This window comes from Brachionichthys hirsutus, unplaced genomic scaffold (assembly GCF_040956055.1).
Source record: "Brachionichthys hirsutus isolate HB-005 unplaced genomic scaffold, CSIRO-AGI_Bhir_v1 contig_1479, whole genome shotgun sequence".
In the NCBI taxonomy this organism is placed as follows: domain Eukaryota; kingdom Metazoa; phylum Chordata; class Actinopteri; order Lophiiformes; family Brachionichthyidae; genus Brachionichthys; species Brachionichthys hirsutus.
In genome coordinates, this window is record NW_027180620.1 from 1 (window position 1) to 17,844 (window position 17,844).

The 17,844-nt window shown below is 42.7% G+C and overlaps 2 protein-coding genes across 2 annotated transcripts; one reads left to right on the forward strand and one right to left on the reverse strand.

Annotated features, from left to right (window-relative positions):
- Positions 1-3: 3 nt before the first annotated feature.
- Positions 4-7,552, forward strand: LOC137916195 (soluble guanylate cyclase 88E-like; the record flags this gene model as incomplete). Its single annotated transcript, XM_068759275.1, has 17 exons — positions 4-138; positions 761-900; positions 1,002-1,136; positions 1,771-1,894; positions 1,988-2,107; positions 2,179-2,263; positions 2,589-2,675; positions 3,595-3,712; positions 4,294-4,423; positions 4,590-4,736; positions 4,977-5,123; positions 5,208-5,364; positions 5,450-5,559; positions 5,720-5,809; positions 6,861-7,019; positions 7,109-7,246; positions 7,412-7,552. Coding segments are annotated over 17 exons (2,163 nt in total), but the record flags the coding sequence as incomplete, so codon positions are not given.
- Positions 7,553-11,584: 4,032 nt separating this feature from the next.
- Positions 11,585-14,101, reverse strand: LOC137916194 (ADP-ribosylation factor-like protein 3). The gene is made up of 6 exons (XM_068759274.1): positions 14,084-14,101; positions 13,300-13,443; positions 12,573-12,689; positions 12,119-12,169; positions 11,820-12,005; positions 11,585-11,632 (listed from the first exon to the last, which is right to left on the reverse strand). The coding sequence occupies exons 1-6, from the start codon at positions 14,099-14,101 to the stop codon at positions 11,585-11,587; spliced, it is 564 nt and encodes a 187-aa protein (XP_068615375.1).
- Between the last annotated feature and the right edge of the window lie 3,743 nt (positions 14,102-17,844).

The window sequence follows — 17,844 nt, forward strand, 5'->3', positions numbered from 1 at the left end:
TACAGCGAGAGTGTGATTCCCCGTATCGCAAAGGCTGCCAGCGGCGTGACAGGAACGCCCTACCACGAGCTGATGAACTCCTGGGGCGTCTATTTCCTGGGCTTCGTTGGGAAGTACGGCTATGACAGGATCCTGAAGGTGAAAAGAGGCAGAGCTGTGGGGAAACCAGATATTAAACTGTAGAGCCAGCGGCATTGTGACGGTTATGGTGTAAAAAGTTATTGCATGTAAATACGTTATATTTTTATTATCTTGCTTGATTTTTGATTTAACCTTTAATTTATCTGGAGAATCCCATTGAGATTTAAATTCTTGGCTCAGCCAGGGGACTTGCATTTATTGACATTCAAAAAGAAATTCTGCTGATTCAGTATAAAAGGATGATGAGTAGGACTTCCTCTATCAAAGAATGAACTCGTGTACAGGCGCCACAGTTTAGTGCATTGTTGAATCAACCATCTGCCGTTTCTACAGGGCCATGCTTTGAAAGAAGTATGAATTCAGAGTTTAATAATGCACTTAATGTCTGCAAAAATATTTTCAGTTCTCAGCAAGTGATTAAGAAAATACTAACAGTAGAGGGTGAGAAATTGTTTGAAGTACAAATCAAAAATAACGCTTATCACATCCTCTTGTCTTCACGTTTTTCTCCAGTGTAGTTTTGAACAAAGTTTTCTTCTGGTTAAAATGTGTGGAGTAAGCCTTCAGCAGCTCAACCTCTTCAAACATGGTCTGACCTCAAACAACCCTCTGCCCTCAGGTGCTGGGCCGTCATGTGCGTGACTTTGTCAATGGCCTTGACAATCTCCACGAGTATCTCCGGTTCAGCTACCCCAAGGTGCAACCGCCAACCTTCTTCTGCCAGGAGGAGTCTGCCACCGGAGTCACCCTCCACTACAGGTGTGTAGGGAGGACAAGGATTGGCAGAGCGTTGGCTTAGGAAGAGAAGGAATTGCAGAAGTCATTTTTACATTATTGACATCTGTCCTGCCAACTTGCAGGAGTAAACGCAAAGGCTACCTGCACTACGCCATGGGGCAGCTCAGGCAGATGGGGAAGCAGTTCTATGACACCGACATCATCGTGGAGGTGTTGTCTGAGCAGCTGGTTGGTGACTACTCCCATGTTACCATGAGGTACGCGCACACACACACACACATGAAAGGCAATTAGTATTTACTCAAGTATTGTTCATGAGTAAAACACATACTATTTGGTTCCAAATCCTTTTGGTTTTGAGCTCTTGGGTTCCTTGTTACATTTCAAATGCTTCATCTATCCACCCACCCATCTATCCCAGCTCGCAATGCGCGAGAGGCGTGGTACTCCTTGGATGCGTCGCCAGCACATCGCGGGGCCACATATAGACAACCAATGACTCACGTGCACACTCACAAACTACAGACAATTTAGGTAATCAATTCACCTAAATTGAATGTTTCTGGAGGTGGAAGGAAACCGGAGAACCCGGAGTAAACTCACACGGACACGTGAGGAGCATATAAATTCCACACAGTTGGGATTTGAACTGGTACCTTCTTGCTGTAGGGCGACAGCGCTAACCACTACACCACTGACTTAATTCACATTACTGTCTAAAGCCCTAGACGCAAAACGTTTTTTCTGTCACAAGAGTCATTATCAGCAGAATTAACACTGTTACATTTCTGAATTCTAATCCTTCTGTGCTTTGGGACCAAGTGAAGCATGTAAAGACGACTTCTGCCGTGGTTTGCACCATTCATCATTTTGATCTGTATGTGTGCGCAGGCTGAATTTTGACAACTCGGCCTACCGCTACATCATGAAGGGGGATGAGGAGGAGCAGGATATTTTGCCCATTACCTCAGACTTCTTCTTTGAGGTCTTCCCGTTCAACATTGTCTTCAGACAGGTGATCTTTCCCAGCAAACCAATCATGGGATGTTAAGAAACGGAACGAAGCGTGAAAGGAATGAGCAGTCGCTGCAGCTGTTTGATTTCTTAGGACATGGTGGTGCATAATGTTGGTTCAGGCCTGGCCACAGTCTTCCCTGATCTGGACGGGAAGAAGATCAACGACGCCTTCTTGCTAGCTCGCCCGCTAGTGGAGTTCACCTGGAACATGGTAATGACATGCGCCCGCATGTTCCTGTGTCAGCGAGGGCATGTTAAACATCATCTTCAATTTGCACACAGATCATCTCCCACCCCAACAACCTATTTGAGATCATGTCCAAAGAACCCGTGAAGAGAGAGAGAAACCTTCACAACCGAGTCCAGAGTAAGAGTGGAAGTCATGCAAACAGTCGCAAGGGTGTGTTTCTGGTGTGTGTGGACTCAGTGGCCTTTTGTCAGTCAGAGCAGTATCACTGGAGTCAGTGGCAATTATAAAGTTTAACTTCAAAAGAACAGGCGTGTACTTAAAATGATATTGTCGAGCTTCAACATCATTTTTTTTTTATCTTTAAAACATTGTTGATTTAAGGTCGAGAGTTTAGGAGCTCTTAGGTATTTATTTTGTCCTGTTCCTGAACCTTTAAATTGATTTAACTGCACTGACCATGAATGTTTCTGGCTCTGACAGTTCACCCTTAACCTTTCCACAGATTCTGACTATGACAATGCCAATCGTTCTGCGGATGTAGACGTGGAGCTCATGGCTTTCCAGTCCATCATTGGAGATGATTACAAAGGTCATGACTAGCAGGAATTGTGTCTATATAATAGATTTTCACTGTGTGCATAATCAGGTGTTGGTAAAATTCACAATAACCTCACTTTAAGGCAAGACTATGACAAGCTTGTATATAAACTTATTTGTTCTCTTGTTGAGAGCAAGTAATATGCATCTCTCGGCATCAGCGCTGTTTGTGAGCTTTTGCTGGCGTGTCCTTGTCTGGCGACACTTGTCAATCCTAGTTGGTGGCCTTTCAGCCAAGTATGCCCAAATGAATCAGCAAGCAGGACCATGAGTTGAGAAATGACTTTGATTTACTTTACTCTGGTTGTTCAGCGAAAAGCAGAAGATGCGATTTGTAAGTAAGGAAAGCCAGCAGGCAGCGGCCATGCCCCCTAATTTTATGATATGAGCATTTGATTCATCGTCCAGTGGTGTCCATCCACGGTCGTACATCGTCTAGTTTCCACTAACTGCCAGAAAGACCCGCCTTCCAGCATGGGGAGTTATTTCCTCTCATGCAGGCACAGAACGTCCCCGCTGTTGTCATTGTGATGTGTTTGTGGGAATAGGGAACATTGTGTTTAATTTGCACAAAGAAAAAGCGTAAAGGAAACAATATGATTTTGTGGCGGTAAAAATGTGCAAAAAAAACATTTACTTTTCTTTCGGTAACAAAAGTCTAAAATCTTTTTTCCTGTGTGGCTGCAGGCCTGTAAGAACTCCAGTATGTCACTGCACTTGTCCAAGAAATAGTTTTGTTCACAAAAAAACCTAACAAAGACCATTAAATATATATTCTTAGACAGAATGAGGTTAGCTTTCCCCCCTCGCTTCCAGCATTAATGCTAGGCCACAATAAGTCTGGTGATTGCTTGTCTACTGCTGAGTTTAACGTCTTGTATTGCTGGAATTTCATCATACTCCTCTTTTAGACTGTAATAGTGCTAATGCGATGGAGAGCTGGGGTGATGGGAGCCGCTGCCTGAGACTAAAAGGACAAATGAGATACATGCCAGAGTGGGAGTCCATCATCTTCCTGGGAACCCCAGTGTACGGGCCAGACACACAAACACACACACACACACACACACACACACACACAAACAGCCACCCACAGACTTGGATCTTTATTAAAATGCTGCAGTTGAAAAACAAAGCAATCTAAAAAGCAGCAAGACCTAAACTGAATTACAAGGTTGGAAATAAAAGCCTGGGCAGTGAATCAAATCAGGGGCCCATTTAAACAGCACTTATCATGCATGAAATGAGCTGCTAATTAGCTTGTAATCAGACAGTGCAGCTCTTGTGAGCTTAATGGGAACCCGTTTGCAACTAAGACTGTTTTAAGTGCATTAAGAAAACATTTCTCTCCTCCTCTTAAACACTTTGCCATGCAAGTAAATGCTCGAATGCTCGTAATGACTAAACTACTTAAATATTAAATCATTGTCATATTATATCAATGGCATTATATTTACCATAATATAGAAAACTACAAATCACACATCCCAGGGTGACTGTCTTTCATTTTCAGACGCCGTTTCTGTTAGATTGATCCTTTAAATTATTTTGTGTAGATTATTGGTATTATCAGTGTTGCCCTTTTTCTCTAAGTGTATGTGTGTTCCTAGGATGGAGAGCCTGGGTGCCATGTTTAAAACTGGCTTGTACATCAACGACCTGAGCATGCACGACTCCAGCAGAGACCTGGTGCTGGCAGGAACGCAGCAGTCAGAGGAGCTGAAACGGGCTCTCATACAGGTTTACTCGTTAGATATGTGTGAACATTTGACTTGGTGCTCTGCACTATGCAATGCTGGCTCCTCTCATCATTACAGGACCAGCATCACCGATGGCCCTGCGATGGCAGAAATAGAATAAACACTTTGCGGTTTTATTTTTTGGTTCTTCTCCATCGTCCATGCAGGAGCAAAAGAAGTCCAGTAAACTGGAGGAGAGCATGAAGATGCTGGACTACGAGATGAAGAAGACTGATGACCTTTTGTACAGAATGATTCCCAAGCCGGTGGCTAAAAGGCTGCGTAAAGGAGAGCCATCAGTGAATACATGTGAGGTCAGGATTGTAAATAGTGTTGCATACAGTAGATGCCAGAGTTAGCCATTGATTATTATGCAACCAGAGACAAATGATGTGTGGAATTTACTAGATTCTGTCATGCCAAGTGTTTGTGTGAAATTATTTAGCTAGTGAATTTACATACTACAAGCCTGACCTCCCTGACCTCTGTGTGTGTGTGTGTGTGTGCAGAATACCAGCCTACATGCTCATCATCTCTTCTATCCGTTCTCCCAGGTGTTCCCAGATGTGACCATTCTTTTCAGCGATGTAGTGGGATTCACTCGCATTTGCAGCCACATCACTCCATTGCAAGTGGTCTCCATGCTCAACACCATGTACACACTGTTTGACACGCTCAGCGAGAAGCACCGCGTCTTCAAGGTTTGAATAGACTTCCTTTTTGCTACTTTTACCGGATACATTACTGCCGCTTTGGAACAGTTGCTGTTCCTTTTGTTTGTTCAGGTTGAGACTATTGGCGACGCTTACATGGTGGTAGCTGGGGCTCCGGAGAAGACAAAATATCACGCACATAACATCTGTGACATGGCCCTGGATATGGTTCGCTCCATCGACCACCTGAAAGACCCCTCTAATGGCAACAATATACACATCCGCGTTGGTGAGTCGGGTGCTTGTGGACCTGTTAGCCTGTTTTACGTCAGAGTTTGACAGCCATAGATTATCATCGGTTATTCCTGTTGCAGGGATCCACTCTGGGATGGTCGTTGCAGGTGTAGTGGGACATAAGATGCCACGTTACGGCCTTCACGGTGACACCGTCCACTCGGCCTCTGCCATGGAGAGCAATGGAAAAGTAGGAAATGATACGGGAAGAAAGACAGAAAGATCTCCACTGAGAGATTTCACACTGAAATGAGTGGGAAAAAAAGTCCTGCATGATATAAATAATCAAATTATTCATTATTATTGTTATATGTAAATAGTTTTGCTGTCACTGCCTTTTTCCCTGTCAGGAAATGCATATTCAGCTCAGCAGCGCCACCTATGAACACCTGAAAGGAAGTCACTTTATATTTGAAAGGAGGGGCATCATTACCATCAAGGTCAGGTTATCTACACTAACAACATATGTTTACTGTGATTTGCATGCACACAGTAGGAATCATTAATGATGTGTGATTGTGTTCAGAAATGTCTGATTTACAGAAAGTATATTATTATTTTACTTGATCAACCTCAATGCTTTTTGGAAATACGTGCTTATTCTCAGTTTGATTCTGGCAACACACAGAGCAAGCCCACGGTTAAAAGCACTATGCTGCACTTTAAGCAATAGCCCCATAATAGAACCTTTTAATATGATTGCAAGACAATTAAAACCTACTGCTAGAAATTGAAATCACACTGGTGTCATTATTTGAAAGTTATTATCTATTAAAGAAACACTAATGGTGAATATTTGATCATTGTTGCCAATCTACAGTTTTATTATTTGCTAGAATTTTCAGTGAGACTGTAAACTTTCTGAATTTAAATGAGGAACTTAAACCATATCTGGAATACTGCTCCAGAATATTACAGGTATGCAGTAGATATTATAGGGATGTCATCATGCAAAATAACTGAAAACAGAGGCAAACATTTGGGGAAAATTCTGGTTTTATTTATTTATTTAGTTTAAAAAACCCCACTGCTTTGAAGATTCAACAGATAAACAGTTTAATTGATCACAAGGGGTGGGACGCCAACAGGGGGTGAGGTCAGGTTTATCATTTAGTGTGTTATTGTACTCAGAAGAACGTTTTCCAAACCAGGTTGTGTGTAAAACAATAATAACTCTCAAGCTCCTCGCTCTGGGGGTTCCACACGCTCAGCATTCAGAGCTGTTAATCAAAGCTTGCTTGTTGATTTGTCTGTCTAATTTATCATAGGCTCTAAATTAAAGGCTGTACATTCAGTAATAATGGCAGAAAGGGGACTCCCTAAGGTTTCTCATGCAGCTGATTGCAGGGGCCAATCTCAATATAGCAAGACTCACTTTTCATCAGCCAATTTTAACCAATAAGAATCCGCCACCATTCTATTTCCATCCATAAAAGAAAGGAACCCTCATGCCCAAAGCTACATCTTTTTCGTTTCTTTTCTTCCTTTTAGGGGAATGTTGAAATTGAGACCTACTGGCTAAAAGGAAAGAGGGACAAAGACGGCAATGCTCAGGCAGCTTGTCCTCAGTTTGAGACCCAGACCATCAGTGAAGCCATGAGCAAGGCCACCTTATCCAGCCCTGAAGCAACAGGGGATGAGGAGGGACTGGTAAAATAAATAAATAAACTAATACATGCTTTAATGGTATTTATTCTCATTTGCTTAACCCAAGTATAATTATAAAATGTTACCCTCAGGTTTCCCCACTGGTGGCAGGGGAGGCCGAGGATGACGTTAAGGCTATTCCCTCCCACCGTATCAAGATGGAGATTTCAGGCCATTCTCTGGAGGAGTCAATGGAGGAGCGTCGAGCGGAGGAGATGTCGGTTCAAAAGGTGAGAAGCGTGTCTAAACGTCTTGATTGATGAATGTTTCATGACTCCTGACTCAACTCCGACTACATATTGTTCCCTCCTGTGGTTAACATGAGCTGTTTTTACACTTAGTGTTTCGTTATCAGCCCGGTGAATTGAGCTTTTCTTCCTTCCTTACTCTGTAAGGATGCTTCGCAGGACGGCCTGCTGGACTCTCACCTGGAAATGGATTCACCTGGGTTTGATGGGAGAGACTCCGTCATGGAGTCTTGTGGTAGCCCCCGTGACTCCCACTGCTCCAAGAGTGCCACGTGCGCTGTAGCGTGAACAAAAGTTCACTGTGTATTTAGGCTTTTGGTTTATAGGAATGTTTCTAAAGCGCTTCTCCTTTGTTTTTGTGCAACTCACTCCCAACGTGGAGCGTAGGCCTGATTCCAGATAGGAATGCCGTGTTGCTCTTACCTTTGCCATTTCAGAGACGCCCTGATTCTGTTGTCTGTACACAGAATATTAATGTTAAAATATCTAGTTGCCTCATGTTGTGTTATGTTACGCAACGTTGCTTATTAATTCTCCGCTAATGGACAAATCAATCACAGTTAACTTTTTCAAGTTACACTATGATCATTAAAATTCTAAATCGCTCCTTCAGCTGCGCCTCACATCCGTCAACTTAAAGCCTTTGCCACTAATTGTTAATGTTGCGTTGCTTGCATTACATGATTTAGTAGCTATATGCCACGCGGCTCAGCTGCACACAAGCTCAGTGAATTCTTGCACCATTTGCTCTACTGCGCCTCGTAGATTTGACATGTTCATCTGAATCCTTATTTGCATCAGTCTCATCGTGTCCACGCAGCCATGGCAACATGTAAACACTTGCCAGCCAGGTGGAAATAAAGCACAAAATGACTGCAGAACCGTGAGTGGATCAGTTTGTTATTGTTTGTCTCATCATCACTACAGACAACAGTATTCAGACCCACAATTACATTCTGCTTCGCCTGTAAACAGCTATACATTTACACAGTTATCTCTTTGTTGTGTCTCTGCGCTATATGACTTGTATGGTTTAGTATCAATCCTTTCATGTCCTTGAATTTTAGCTTAGCTTATTGTCAAGAGTAAAAAAAAAGAACAAATGCTGCTCCGGTTATTTCATAAATCAAATGTTAAAAATCAATATCAAGGACATATGAGCGTCAACCCAAAAACGAATGGCTGGTGGTGCTGTGATATATTGATACATGCCACTAAAACAACATTGGTGCACAGTTAATACACCCCCGTGTTCCATCAGATCATGTTCCCCAATGGCTGATTATCAGAGGTGCTGCGATTATAGGTGGCGTCCTCACTGTCCAGGCTGCACCGGTTGGCACCCTGCATGTCTTTGGGTGACGGACCAATGGAGCAGTGGAAGCAGAAGGCAGAGAGGATGGCAAGCAGCAGTAGGAAGCAGACCACACAAAAAATGACGACAATCATAACAATGTGCACTTGCATGTGCGCCTCCTCCCTTGGGAGCAGTGTTGTTGTGGTCAGGAGTTTAGAGGTCATCGGGGTCGCATTTAAACTGGGTGGAAGAGTCACTGTGGGTAAGTTCGTGGCAACCAAGTGGGTGACTTCAGGCATGATGCGAGGATGTGCGCCCTCAGGAGGTTGGGAATGCTTTGTCGCCACGGCTTATTTGGTTTGCCACCTTAAAATATCCTACAGATAAACAGATTCATAGAATGGAGTATAATTTCAAGAGGAGTTAACGGTAATTACTTCAAATGATCAATGCATTTCCAAAAACATCATATAGAAAACCATGCAAATTTCAACACAATATAATTTCTGTGCAACAGTGTACACAAATCTGATACTATTAAATTAAATTAATTTAAAATTAGGAGGTTGAATTTTCTCACAGACGATCAGACATAGACAGTCTTTAGTCCATACCTGGAAAGAGCTGCTGTCCAGCCTCTGAGCAGGTCTCAGGGTTCCTTTTGATGAAGACAGATTGGGAAAATGAAAGAAATGGAGGACAAGAGAGAGAGCGAGAGAGAGAGCTGATGTTCAGAAAAAGAGAAGTGGCAGATCATGAATAAGCTGGGAGAGTTGCCATGGCAACTACTGCCAGGGGGGCATTGGCTTGGAGGTGGTCATGTCAATATAAATATGATTTCAATCTCAATAATTAGGGGATTTTAAGAGGCGTTAAGGGCCAACAGTGAACGTAATTGAAATATGCACAGAACTAAAACCATAATGTTGCCACAGAAATTACTTTTTGCAAAGTAATTGTAATCCTTAAATCAGTGGTATTCTTCTTGAATTGTGAAAAATTATAGCATCGGCCAAATGAAATGTGAGCTGAGGGATAATATTTTGGAGAATTTACAGCATGTCAAAGCATTTTGCTGTTTGAGCACAGCCTCCTCATCAGCGCTGAGACTGATCAACCTGAATACTGCCTCCCATTGGTACCAACAACACAAACAAGCAAAGCAGCTCACCAGCCCAGCCCCGACTCCCTAAATGGCTATAATGATTCTGTAACAGGAGGTCATACCAAAACATCTTTTTTTAGGGTTTACACCAAATTTTAGTTGTCATGATGATGCCAAAGTATTTGTTCATTTCCGTAGCATTTCCAGCATGTAAACTAGAGCGCTGCTTTCCCCCCAAGACACAAAATACCAGATGTAACAGATGTAAGAAAAGCAAAAATGAATTAGCATAATTTAATGTAAAGGACACAGAACAAAACCGGCCTCCTGATTGGATTTTAGAGTGTTTTTAGATGCTTAATTACAGCTTCAGCCAAAAGACACAAAAGATCCAGCAAATCCATCTGCAGCTGGGGAGAGTCTGACACCAAGATTAGTCCTAAAAAGGAATATGTGGAGGACCAGGACTGAGTGAGCCATCGAAGCGCTGACCAACCATTGGAGACGATGCATATTTGTGTCTAAAGACTGAGAAAGTTTGCTGGTATCAACAACCACAACAATCTTCTTTTGTAGTTCTCATAATGAAAGGAGAAAATTGATTTCTTTTTTTTTTTACTTCAAAGTTACTCACAGGACGTTGACTATTTATATTTCTGCTGGTAGGACACACACCAGTCACAGCGGGACATTAGATGCATCGCATGGCTGACTAATCTGTCAATAGAGATCCTGAAAGCTATTAAGACGCGTTGCTGTGAGACAGGCTGCATGATAGATAGCTAGAATGTTTTGGTAAAAAGTCTCCCTGCTGTAAATGAGTCCAACTCTGCATGTAATTTCCTGCTCCGTTTGTTCTGCTGTGCCTTGAAGATTTGACATCTCGTTCTGCCGCGTCGGTGCATAATTGTAAAGTCTCTTCCCTTTTATGCTTGTTTTTCAATTAGTCTTCTCTCTGGCTGCACGATGTAAGTGCTCATTGCATTGTGGAAATAGATAATGTTGACAGCTGGGTATTAGCAGATCAGCATACTATTCTTCCTCTAGTCACTTATGGAAGTGTCGGCATTTATATTCCCACTTAAATGACTTGTAAATGACACTTAACTTTCTCATTTGACAAATAGAAAGCTATTATTTGTGCATGCATGCGTGCATTTTCGGAGCGATTTGATTACTGGTGCTTACATTTATTTTTGATAACAAGAAAGGAAAGTAGCAGAAATGGCTAATTATTTTATTGTTAAAAATTTCAAAGCACACGTATAACACCCGCCCACACACACACACACACAAACTGAACTTTTGCCTATAAAACTGATAAATCCTAACAGATCTATGGTTATGTACTCAGCTTGGTTTCTTGTGCCGTTTACGAATTCCCCAGACAATGATCCTGAGAATAACGGGATCAAAACCATAATCTTTTAGGCTAGAACAAATACCATATTAGCTAAAATCGGTCTTTAAATTAGTTACCTTTACAAAATAGTAAAATAAAATTCTAAACAAACTTATCATTGAAATCTGTGTGGAGGGCATGTGATATGTGAGGTGTTAAATAAAGTGAAGTATGTTTTCAATCACATTTATGATCCTGGATCTTTGGAGATAAGATCAGAGAGGACAGGCTTCGATGGGTTGGACATGTCCAGAGGAGAGACAGGGACTAGATCCGTAGAAGAATGCTGAGGATGGAACTGCCAGAGAACAGGGCTAGAGGTCGACCCAGGAGAAGACACATGGATGTAGTGAGAGAGGACATGAGAGTGGCTGGTGTTGGGGAGGACGATGCAAAGGACAGGGTGAGGTGGAGAACGTTAGTTTGCTGTGTTGACCCCTCACGGGACAAGCCGAAAGTCCATTAGTAGTTGTAATCCTGGACCTCTGGCTTTATAGCACTGTTTGGGATGGTGGTTCACTTCTTTTTATTCACAATGTTGCTGCAGATCCAGTTCATGCCATCCTGCGGCGCAAATGAATATTGAAACATATCAGTTCCATAGTTTGAATATAGAAAGCAGTTAAATTGTGGAAATTAAAGAGGCTGATAGAAATAAAAATCTGTTACGGGAATCAATCTTCTTTTTATGTGGTTAATCAAGTTCCATCTCAGGAAGAATCCACAAATCAAAGCCGAGTCCATATCTGACCTGAACACCCTCCCCAGACACCGCAGAGCAGGCCTGAATCTGCCACTCACGATCCCGATAGGTATGCAAGTTGAGTCCCTCAGCGATCTCACTGGCCGGAGACGCTGTGGCCAGATCCTGCTTATTGGCAAAGATCAGTACAGGAACACCCTTAAGATTCTCCTCATCAATCAGCTCTGACAGCTCCTGCACACGCACACACACACACATAAACATTCAGTTATTTATAGTCCAACATTATAGAATGTTATCATTCTGGATATATGCATGCAGAAATCACAGCAATGCGTCAGGCTCACCAAACCGGTCTCCTCAAAACGTTTCTTGTCTGCGCTGTCGATGACATAAATCTGAAGGACAAATAAATGGCCGTGAATCTGGTTGATAACGGAAAATTCTTTTTGGATCTTTCTGTACACAGCATTTTACTGCCTGCATGTCCTTCCCGAAGGTGTCAGCGACACTCTTTGCACCCCAGTGACAATCAAGAACAGAAAATGTAGTTGCAAAGTGTTTACAGGCTTCGCAGCATTCGTGTTTCATGCCCTCCCTCACACAATACTATGTGCATGATGTGGCATTCTGTCCTGACCATAAACATAATGCATCAAGTCCTGCTTCTCGTTTCACTCATATATACTGTAAATGTCATTTTCACAGGTTAAAAATAGTTTTGTGGTGTATTTTTAGTGTTTAACTGGGTGGCCAACCTGCAGGCCATACATAGAAATGGCTCCTATGTATGTCTCTTACCAACAGATCTGTGTTTTCCAGGTACTTTTTCCAGAAGAGCCTGATCTTCCTCTGTCCTCCGATGTCCCAGACATTGAGTTTCATGCCATGCGAGGCAACACTCTTTATGTTGAAGCCCTGGGGTGACGTGCAGAGATGGAGTAAGCATGCTTGCAAATGAACAGAGCATCTGGAACATCTAGCAATTGTTTACAGTACAATTCATCATGTCTGTATTAAAGCGTGTGTGTTTATGGCTAATGGTATGACTGGTGCATTTATCATTCTATATTGTGCTCTGGGTCTCCGAGAGGAAATAGTCGCTGTCAAGTTGTGTACATTTCATCCTGAGGGTCAGTGGAGGAGGATAAAACTACCAGGATCAAACACAGCCAGCATGTATTTATATGGCCAATCTGATTTAACTCCGTGGTGAGCGACTATTGCAATAGCAAACTTGAATCTAATCGCGTGTTGCAAACGTCTGCTCTGTGTCCCATCAGAGTAACAGAGGCAAGAGGTGTTAGAGGACTAAATGAGATGTTAATCACATGCAGTAATTCTGTTCAAAGACAGATCCTACTGATATAATGTAATATTTATCTCCTGCGGAAAGAGGACTGTGATTATTTTACAAATTCATTTCTGAGTGTGTAACGAAAAAGCAAAGGATACAAAAGCAGCATGGCGATTTCTGCTGCCTCACTGTCCTCAGTCATGTATGTGTCTGAGAGAGGCTTCAGCCAACCTGGGTTGGTGTAATGGTGTTCACGTCCTCAGAGGCAAGGCTCTTCAAAAGGGTGGTCTTGCCGGCATTGTCCAACCCAAGAAGTACTATCCGGACCTCCTGCTCTGTGGATCCTTTCAGTTTCTCAATGACGGAGAGCAAGCCCTGCGCGTAGGAGGGGCGGGGATGCAGGATTTGGGTGCAGAAAGATGGGTCGGGACCATGAACTTCACAACACCCTTTAGTATTTGAACGAAGAACACCACCTTTCTGTGATTATCTGAACCAAGTCATCCTGAGTCATGGTGAGCCTTTTGTCACTGGATGTTCTGTCTTTTGATTAGGTTTAGAATTCAACAGCACATCAGGACATAATGTTCTTGGGGGGGGGGGGAAACATGAAAAAAGACAAGTGTAGTTTCTTTGACCCATAGCCACTTGTAGCTGTACTTTACACATTAAACTCTATCCCTACTGATCTGTGATTTCAATTCAAAGCTACTCTGACACTCAAACCCCTTGAACACACGGATTCCCTCGGTCTCCACTCACTATGGAGCTACTATGAAGCACCTCATCCTGTCAGAATCCCACAGCTTTAAATACTGTATTTGATTCACAGTAGAGCATTGGAATTTCCAATTGAATCTATATATATCTGAGCTATCCCTCTATACACTGTATATAACACTATTTTACAAAGCAATAAATACTTTTAAACACTTATTTGTAATTGTAAATAGTTTGAACTCGTTAATGTTCTCATTACTAGTGAACCAGTTCTGCTCCAGCTCAGCTCACTCACCTTTTGAGCTTCTCCCATGGTGGCGTGTTTCCTGTGGCTTGATTGGGAGGGCTGCGGCTACATTCTCCAGCGAGGTTCACACAGGTGTGCTAGCTACCCAGGACACCCAGGTAAGCTATACATCAGAAGCCTCTTCCCTCTTCCGTCTCGGGACACTCGGGTGGGTTAAGTCCTATGTGTGTATGTGATAGTAATATCTACCTGGGCGTCGATCGCTCTTCAGCATGGAGTTAGCAGCAGGAAGATGGGGGGAGGGTGGAAAGGACTGGGATTAGGAGGCCAGAATTAGCCTTGGTCATCCATGCAAAGGCCACCACATTCACCCCCCCCCCCCTCCCGCCTCCCCCCTTCCTCTGTCTATCCCTCCAGCTCCACTTTGTGACTTTACTTGGATTATCCTCTCGCCACCTGCTATGGGAGGAAACCAAATAAACAGCCGTTCCTGACACATTCACGCACGCAAATGAAAATAAATGAGACATTTTGAAATAAGGCTGAAGGAGGATTGTGCAGCAGGATACGGCCGAGCTCTAAGCAGAGAGCTTATTGCATGAATTTCAAAGGATTCTACAATGTTGTTGAACCAGGCATCTTATCATTTCTGCAACTCTCAAATCCCGCATCAGTCCATCTCTCGGAGAGGAGGGGATAGCACGAACACGGCGTGTATCCATTACATGCCCGCCTCTATTAAGCTGCTGTGTGGCACGTCTATAGGGCATGCTTACTGTGAAGGATTATTTTGAGCACGTCTGTCCCGCGTTTGGTGTAAAGCCTTTCTAGGCTCATTTCCTCACCTCTATTCAGATAGAGATTCAGAGTCCTTCAAATAGATTTCAAGTAAGATGTAAGGAATAGGTTTCCAGGGTGAAAGCAGAAGCAGATATCAGCAAAGTGATGTCATCATGGCGACATCATCGCAGTGTGCACCGTGGCACAATAACATCGGGAGTTACGGGATGTTATTTCGATGTAGCCTTGGATATGCCTTTTAGCTTGATGACGTCGAGTTTAGGTGTGAATGGAACTGGATTGGCGCCCTGCTCAGCTGCAGAGAGAGGGTGAGACAGGGAGAGAGAGAGGGTGAGACAGGGTCGGAATGAACATGACGTTTTTCCTCTTCACTGGAGAATTTCATGGCCACTTCATGATGGATATAGCAAACTGAGTAAATATATTACACAATACAGTCAAAGGGCGAATTTGGAACAGAAACTATGTCTTTGTTAGATCAAGCAATGTCCTGGAGTCTCTACTGGTTGCATGGCAACTGCTTAATTTAAAGAAACAGACTGACCAAAGACCCCTATAAAACTGAACTTGTCATTTTTACTCTGAAGTTTATTTTCTGATAAAAACTGATTTTAATTTTGTGATTTAGGTCAGAGCCTGGCGAGCCGGTCCTCGTCTCTGTGCTGTGCTGTGCCCAAGACTCACTGACAAAGCAGAGCTACTGCAGAAGAACTAGTTTGTGCTGATTCTGATAGAGCAGCGCCAGAACGCAGCGTGCATTACAGCTTGATGCAGAGCTGTAGCCGGGTCAGAGTCCCAGTGGCTCCGCCCACAAATGGCATGAGAGCCAGAGAACCGGACCACGGAGAAATGGAACGAAATGGGTTTAGGCGCACAGCATCAACTTTAAGGGATTACTGTTGCAGGCGTTCTCGTTGAACATCTGTGGGCTGTGCTGGACCAGCAAATCCGATCCATGGAGCCTCGCCTCACTATTAACACGATTTCAATGATCTGTTTTAAAGTCTTGGTGCCAGATACCCCAGGCTGAAATGGCTTATGGGTCATACATTATGGATCACTGATTGTCTCACATGACTATTTGAAAATAAGCCCAAGAAGCATGTCATGGACCAACACGGACCTGTTGTATAAATAAATCGCATCACAATAAGCATTTATAAGATGTATTTAAGAAAGAAGAGGTGCTGCACCTATTAGTCAGTCAGCCTCTGTCAGACCTCTGTGTTGTCGACCTGAACTAAATCGAAGCTCTTCCTGCTGGATGTTTTTGGGTTGCTTTGGGCCGCAACCAGGACCAAAGCAGGACAAGCAGCAGTTACAAACCAATGTCTCACCAATAGTCATGTCATTAGTTCTTATATCGCCCTTTTTCATTACTGTTTGTAGTTTCTACTGTTTTGTCACTATACATTAAATATTTTCAAGCCAATTAAAAAACACACAATACATTTCGAAGTAATTGGAGGCTGTTTGAAATAAGCAGAGACATGTCATCTCACCATTTACAGTGACACCGTGTGGTAGAGATTCATAAATTACGCATGAGCTATTCACATAGTAACTACAGGACCCTTCATTACTGAAAAACAATATATATATATAAATCGACTTCTATTTTATTTTGACGATCCAGGATTTCCTTCACATCCTCTTACCACTTGACTGTCAGACTAGGCTAAGACATGTATGAGTGCTGTCGTCGCCTTGCTCTGGTCCCAGTACTGCTGAGAGGAAAATGGAAGTTTAATGGGTCGAGTAAATATATAGTGGAACTGACAGCGTTACATAACCAGATGGCTGACGATGAATTTCAGAGCACTGCTCACAGACGTGAAATTTGTTCCAGGTTCCATTTTTTTTGGGCAGTTTGGAGAATAGGAAACATTAAAACTGCAGAAGCACATTACACAACCTAGATATAATATAGAACACAAAGAGATAGTGTGTGAGAATATAAATCCACTGCAATTGTACATCCCGACACAATCAAAGATTTCTTCCTGTGTCCCATATGCATGATTCATAGGAGTCATCCTCCAGCAAACCACTGGAATGAAGGATGGCACTAGCTCTTAATGTGTTGCATCGTTTGAGCAGATTAGACAGGAGTCAACAGGGAAAACAGATGGAAGGAATCACATTACCAACATTTTCCCTTTGTGTCTCACCTCATAATGAATTCATGGCAGGCAATGTTCAGGTACATTAGCTGCAACATAACATTTCCAGATGTGCCGGAGTCTCTCCTGTGATGTCAGTCAGACGCCAGAAAGGAATGCCAGTAGAGCCGACATCATCTGAAATACTGAAGGAAATATTTACATGTAGATTTAAACAGACATAAATGTTAATATTCAAAGTTATCAATGATTGGAAGAGAATAATACAGATGAATACCTGGAACGTTACAGCACCATCAATAATGTTCTGCAGGTAGAAGTGATTCATTAATGACCAGCTGCTGCTGCTGCTTTTTAGGTTTCTGATTGGCTGATTGGCTTTTCTTTGATTGGAGACAAAGACAGGATTTCTAGGAGGTATAGACTGTTTTCAGGGAAACAGCAGATGGAATTATATTCTGCACAGATGATATAATGCAGGACTTTGTTGAGAATGTTTAGATTAGAATGAGAGAATTTGTCATGATCTTTTAGAAATCATCTTTCACTTGAGACAAACTAATCCGCACCTTTGCCAGTAGAGGGCGCTGCTGATTGTCTTTAAAATATCAATGATCTGTGTGATGCAGGGTGCGCAATGGTTGCAAAGCACAACTATCAACACTCCTAAACGTTGAAAAGGCCATTTAAACCACAAGTGTTTAGAATAAGCATCAAAAAAGAACGCGCTGGGTGCCTTTTGATGGGACCTGGTAAAAAAAAAAAAAAAAAAAGGATTCAGTGTTCAATGTAGTCCGCGTTCCGCAAGCCCCGCCCTTCATTCCACAACATTCAACTAAACTGCCACAAAGGGCGATGTAATCCTAAACTCTAATTATGAACAAG

Coding starts and splice junctions, on each gene's coding strand:
- LOC137916194 (XM_068759274.1), bottom strand. Junction 12,170..12,572: donor TGGAAAACACAGATCTGTTG/GTAAGAGACATA, acceptor TTTGTCCTTCAG/ATTTATGTCATCGACAGCGC. Junction 12,006..12,118: donor GTTTTGAGGAGACCGGTTTG/GTGAGCCTGACG, acceptor GTGCGTGTGCAG/GAGCTGTCAGAGCTGATTGA.